This window comes from Lolium perenne, chromosome 6, assembly GCF_019359855.2.
Source record: "Lolium perenne isolate Kyuss_39 chromosome 6, Kyuss_2.0, whole genome shotgun sequence".
Lineage (NCBI taxonomy): Eukaryota > Viridiplantae > Streptophyta > Magnoliopsida > Poales > Poaceae > Lolium > Lolium perenne.
Window position 1 is genome coordinate 87,136,254 of NC_067249.2, and position 5,959 is coordinate 87,142,212.

Here is a 5,959-nt window from a genome sequence, read left to right on the forward strand (position 1 = left end):
CACATCTTATGTACTTTGCTTGGAGCATCGGTTTGTTTTTGTTTTTATTTTGTTTGAATAAAATGGATCCTAGCATTCTTTGTGTGGGAGAGAGACACGCTCCGCTGTTGCATATGGACAAATATGTCCTTAGGCTTTACTCATAATATTCATGGCGAAGGTTGAATCTTCTTCGTTAAATTGTTATATGGTTGGAAACGGAAAATGATACATGTAGTAATTGCTAAAATGTCTTGGATAATGTGATACTTGGCAATTGTTGTGCTCATGTTTAAGCTCTTGCATCATATACTTTGCACCCATTAATGAAGAAATACATAGAGTTTGCTAAAATTTGGTTTGCACAATTGGTCTCTCTAAGGTCTAGATAATTTCTAGTATTGAATTTGAACAACAAGGAAGACGGTGTAGAGTTTTATAATGTTTACAATATGTCTTTTATGTGATTTTTGCTGCACCGCTTCATCCTTGTGTTTGTTTCAAATAACCTTGCTAGCCTAAGCCTTGTATCGAGAGGGAATACTTCTCATGCATCCAAAATCCTTGAGCCAACCACTATGCCATTTGTGTCCACCATACCTACCTACTACATGGTATTTCTCCGCCATTCTAAAGTAAATTGCTTGAGTGCTACCTTTAAATTTCCATTCTTCATCTTTACAATATATAGCTCATGGGACAAATAGCCTAAAAACTATTGTGGTATTGAATATGTACTTATGCACTTTATCTCTTATTAAGTTGCTTGTTGTGCGATAACCATGTTCCTGGGGACGCCATCAACTACTCTTTGTTGAATATCATGTGAGTTGCTATGCATGTTCGTCTTGTCTGAAGTAAGGGAGATTTACCACTAAAATGGTTAGAGCATGCATAATGTTAGAGAAGAACATTGGACCGCTAACTAAAGCCATGATCCATGGTGGAAGTTTCAGTTTTGGACAAACATCCTCAATCTCATATGAGAAAATTAATTGTTGCTACATGCTTATGCATTAAAGAGGAGTCCATTATCTGTTGTCTATGTTGTCCCGGTATGGATGTCTAAGTTGAGAATAATCAATAGCGAGAAATCCGATGCGAGCTTTCTCCTTAGACCTTTGTACAGGCGGCATAGAGGTACCCCTTTGTGACACTTGGTTAAAACATATGCATTGCAATGATAATCCAGGTAATCCGAGCTAATTAGGACAAGGTGCGGGGAGGGGCGTTTTGGAACATGGGTCCATATGATCCCTATATCTTGACCATTGAATGTTGTCTTGGGATCCGCTACAGTCTGTTATTACGGGCAAATACAGCGTGCAGAAATTCGAAAGACAGAGAGGAATACGACGAACGGGACGGCCGGCGTTGGTTCAAGTTTGACGGCGGGGTTTGCTGTACCAGTGGCCCATGTTCTGGGGCACGGTGGAGGACCAGGACAAAAGTAGTCCAGATCGTTCGGTTTTGGATACCCCAGAGCAGAAAGTGACATTTCGAGAGAAATCTGGTGGCCGCCGCCGCCGGCCCCTCTGCGCAAGCCCCGGCCCCCGCCCACCGCCGCGCCGCCTCTGGCCTCTACGCAAGCCCCCGCCCGCGCATCGCCTCGCCGCGTCTGCGCGCCACCAACCCGCCTGCAGCCCCTCGAGTCTGTTATCTTCTTCCTCGCGCGAGGCTGTCGCCCGTCTCCCGGTTGCGCCAAGTTTTTTTTTTCGGACCCATGGATTTCCCCATGGATGCGGTGAGCAGGTACGCGAGTTTTTTTAGGCTTTGGCGTGTGATCTGTTGTTCGGATTCCATGTGATACATGGCCTACTGCTGATTTTACGATTTCCAAATTCTGGGTTGTAGTATGCCTATATACGTGCAGTATCCATCTGATGCAACGCTGATGAGCTTACAAGGGGAGGACTCGGTGAGCAGCAATGCTGGTCCGGCGGCGGCGGGTATGTCAGTTCTTGGAGACCTGGTGGCCGAAGGAGCTGGCGGTGTGGAGGATGCGGTACCCGCTGATTCAGCAGAGTCCACTGGGCACGGGAATCCCAGTTCGCCTGGCTGGACAAAAAGGTTAGATTCAGTAAAATCTTTTTTTTTTAGCCCACTACATGTGAACCGGTGAAAAATATGTGTGACTCTGTTTCGGAAGTGTGTCTCTGCAATAAAAAGGTGCACATATTTCCTAATGGGGAATGGAGCTGATACTTTTGGGCATGAAATGGATTACGAATAAGAATTAATTAGTTGGGGGTACGGCAAAGGCTGGATTGAATTATCTAGTTTTGTTGTGTACTAGGCTGAAGACATTATTCATTCCCCTTTTGGCACATGTTGAGGTAAGAACAGATTTTTTTTTTGACGGAGCCTCTGGAATGAACAATGATAGGAATCATGTGTGCATCATGAAAAGTTGCTAAATTATGTAGAGAAAATTGAATTTTTTCTGTGGGCGTATGCGAGCGCACCGTAGGAGTTACTGCTGTAGGTAACGAGTATTAGGATGGTCTGGCGCAGGAATGACAGGATACATATTGCCAGTTAGAGGGGCGCGGAGATAATACATGATCTTATTTAAGCAAAAAAAAGTGTCATTGCTGTTTTTAGAGGTGCTACATCTGATACCACGAGTCACCATTTTCTTTTCAGGTACGGGTCGGCTGTGCCCTGCCAGACAGAACTCATTGCGTGGACATGCAAAGCGCACTAGAGAAATTGGTCCGGTGTTATCCAGAGAAGTTGGGAGACAATGTCATTGACCCTTCGCTTGGTACAAGTTTCGACTCCCTGAGTGAAGCCTACGATTTTTATAACTTGTACTCCTGGGAGCATGGCTTTGGTATCAGATATGGAAAGAGCCGGTTAAACGCAGAGAAAACAAAATGCATGCTAGAAATCGTCTGCGGTTCCTCGGTAAGGGCCTAGAATAAAATTTTGCAGTGTTCGTAACAATTTTCTAATCTTGGTCGCGGGCTTGCGGCAAATGAGTAATAGAAATGCCAATTTGCTGTTGTTGTGCGCTGCAGGGGAAACCCACTGCGGAGAATACAAGGTCCTGTCGGTGTGAATGCCCTGCCATGATCCGGCTGCTGAGGTCCGTAGATAATGGTTGGCACATTACAGAGCACCGGGTCACTCATAACCTTGTGCTGACTGAGACGTGAACATAGACATGTTCAGAAAGGACTTGGTGAAACAGCTAAGAGCCAACAAACATTAATATTGGCAAGGTTTACAACATCATTGGTAGCTTCTTTGGAAGCGTTGACAACCTACCGTTCACGAAGCGATCACTTCGTAATTTGTGTGGCCAGCTTAGTCGAGAAGAGGCCAATGATGATGTAAGAAAAACAATTGAAGTTTTTGACCAGATAGGTGCGAAGGACCCAGATTTTGTGTTGAGAGTCCAGGCTGACACGGATACCAAGATCAAGAACCTCGGGGCGGCTGCAATATAATATTTTGGTGATGTCGTAACATTTGACACGACATATAGAACCAACCTGTGTGACATGCCTTTCGGTCTATTCGTAGGTGTTAATAATCACTTCCAGAGCGTGATTTTAGGAGGGGTGATGGTGAGGGATGAGCAGGTGGAGAGCTTCGAGTAGGTGTTTACAGAATTCATCCGCATGATGGGGGTGTGCCTCCAATGACCATACTCACAGGTGAATTCATTTTCGTTCATGTAGTGGAAATGGTTATTCTTATTACAACTTTCCTGATGTAGCGAGTCTTTGTGCAGACCAGTGTCGAGCAATGGATGTAGCCAGCAATGGATGTAGCCATAAAGAAAGTCATGCCGAAGAAAGCGAAGAAAGCACATCGTTGGTGCAAATGGCACGTGCTGAAGAAAGCGAAGGAGTGCCTGGGGCCATTATTCACAAGGTGGCATGCGTTTCGAGCAGAATTCCACAAAGTGGTAAATGAAATGTTGACGGTGGATGAGTTCGAGCAAGCTTGGGACTTGATGCTCGAGAAGTACCAGCTTAGGTCACATCCCTACATGACACAATTATATGAGATCAGAGAGAAATGGGCTAAGTCTTATTTCAAAGTGGTTTTCTGTGCAAAAATGACTAGCACGCAAAGAAGCGAGAGTGCGAACAGTATGCTTAAGAAGTACATACCCAAAGGTTGTTCGATGCACATGTTTGTCCGTCAGTACATGAGGTTGCTATATGACCGTGAAGCAGATGAAAGCTACGAAGAGAAGCGTACATAAGTTGTAAGTAACTTCTCCCGTTTTAGCAATACTTTCTACCTCTGTACGAAAAACTGAACTTAAGACGTAGAATTGTCATCTGATGATTGAACTTAACTGTGTATAGCGGGGCTGTCGTGCGATATAATTTTACAATTGAAAGACATGCCAGTAAGGTGTACACGAGATCAATGTTCGAGCAATTTGGGAAGATGATCTTCGAAGCATGCGCATACAAGGTGGAGGAGGTGGAGAAGAACAGACTTTACAGAACCACACACACAGATGCCTCCAGGCGGGAGAAGTGGAGCAGAGTATTTGATGTGAATATACTAGATGAGGGGAACAGTTCGATTGTGAGTGCGGAATGTTTGCACACATGGGGGATGCTTTGTGGGAATGCTGTGAAGGTATGTTCCATTTATCCTGATACCTAGACTGAAAAAAGTGGGCCAGTGTTTTGTATCGGTTTTGCCTAGAAAGCCTGCCTGATTCATTTTTTTTGTCTCAGGTGATGGATTATGTTGGAGCAACTGAGATATCTAAAAAGCATATCCTCAAGCGGTGGACGAGAGATGCAAGGGGTGTGCTTCCGGAACACCTGCGGCACTACCAGCGTGACCAGGCAGCAGGGAAACATTTCACAAAGAGGCATTCCATTCTATACATACAAGCAATGGAACTTGTTAGGCAGGAGATACAAGTGCCACAGCTTGTGACAAGTTAGCAGGCCTATCCAAGGAGAACCTTTTCTACCATGGCTTTCGAAGAAACAAGGGATGGCCTTGGCTTGGAGGACAGACCATCATGGGTGGGTCTATGTGTATTTTTGGGTATTCAGGTGAATACCCAAAAAAATTATTAAACTTTTCAAATTATATTATACAACTACCAATTATTATCTACATTGTATAAAATGCAATCCAAGTATTGACACTTGGTTTGTCTGTTGGCTAGAGGAAGATAGCATGCAACAACACGTCTTGGGTTTGAACCCTGATTTTCTCACTATTTTCCAACTTTTGTTTGTAATTATTTATTTATTTTGAATACCCATTTATGAAGTCCTCGGCCTGTCCATGTTGACTAGTGTGAAGGATGGTAAGCGAAAGGTTGGTGACTGCTCCATGGAGAACAGTGGATCAGTTTCTGGTCACGCAATGGCTGGTTTGACAGCTCAGAGAACAGTGGATCAGTTTGTGGTCACGCATGGTCCACTTCGTCGATGGACTGACGGACCTGGAGCGGGATAACGTCTGGTTTGCTTTAAATGAGGACACTGTGTGGCAGAGATGTACTGTTCAAAAACTGATATACGTTGTGGAATACTACCCACTATACTGTCTAGCACACAGATCACGACAAAAATGAATGGTCCAGATATAGGGATCATCTGGACCCGAGTTCCGTTTTGAATTTCCGAAGGTGCGGGCACTATTAGTATACTATGCATGAGGCTTGCAACTTGTAAGATATAATTTACATAACACATATGCTTTATTACTACCGTTGACAAAATTGTTTCTTGTTTTCAAAATCAAAGCTCTAGCACAAATATAGCAATCAATGCTTCCCTCTGCGAAGGGCCTTTCTTTTACTTTTATTGTTGAGTCAGTTCACCTATCTCTCTCCACCTCAAGAAGCAAACACTTGTGTGAACTGTGCATTGATTCCTACATACTTGCATATTGCACTTGTTATACTACTCTATGTTGATAATTATCCATGAGATATACATGTTACAAGTTGAAAGCAACCGCTGAAACTTAATCTTCCTTT

At 43.8% G+C, this 5,959-nt stretch overlaps 1 protein-coding gene across 1 annotated transcript; it reads left to right on the plus strand.

Annotated features, from left to right (window-relative positions):
- The first annotated feature begins 1,425 nt into the window (after positions 1-1,425).
- LOC139832242 (uncharacterized) lies at positions 1,426-5,136 on the plus strand. Its single transcript, XM_071821898.1, has 7 exons — positions 1,426-1,731; positions 1,834-2,049; positions 2,626-2,889; positions 3,003-3,644; positions 3,722-4,204; positions 4,308-4,590; positions 4,692-5,136. The coding sequence occupies exons 5-7, from the start codon at positions 4,158-4,160 to the stop codon at positions 4,905-4,907; spliced, it is 546 nt and encodes a 181-aa protein (XP_071677999.1). The 5' UTR covers positions 1,426-1,731; positions 1,834-2,049; positions 2,626-2,889; positions 3,003-3,644; positions 3,722-4,157; the 3' UTR covers positions 4,908-5,136.
- Positions 5,137-5,959: the final 823 nt, after the last annotated feature.

Coding starts and splice junctions, on each gene's coding strand:
- LOC139832242 (XM_071821898.1), top strand. CDS start 4,158: ATGACCGTGAAGCAGATGAAAGCTACGAAGAGAAGCGTACATAAGTT. Junction 4,205..4,307: donor AAGAGAAGCGTACATAAGTT/GTAAGTAACTTC, acceptor AACTGTGTATAG/CGGGGCTGTCGTGCGATATA. Junction 4,591..4,691: donor TTTGTGGGAATGCTGTGAAG/GTATGTTCCATT, acceptor TTTTTGTCTCAG/GTGATGGATTATGTTGGAGC.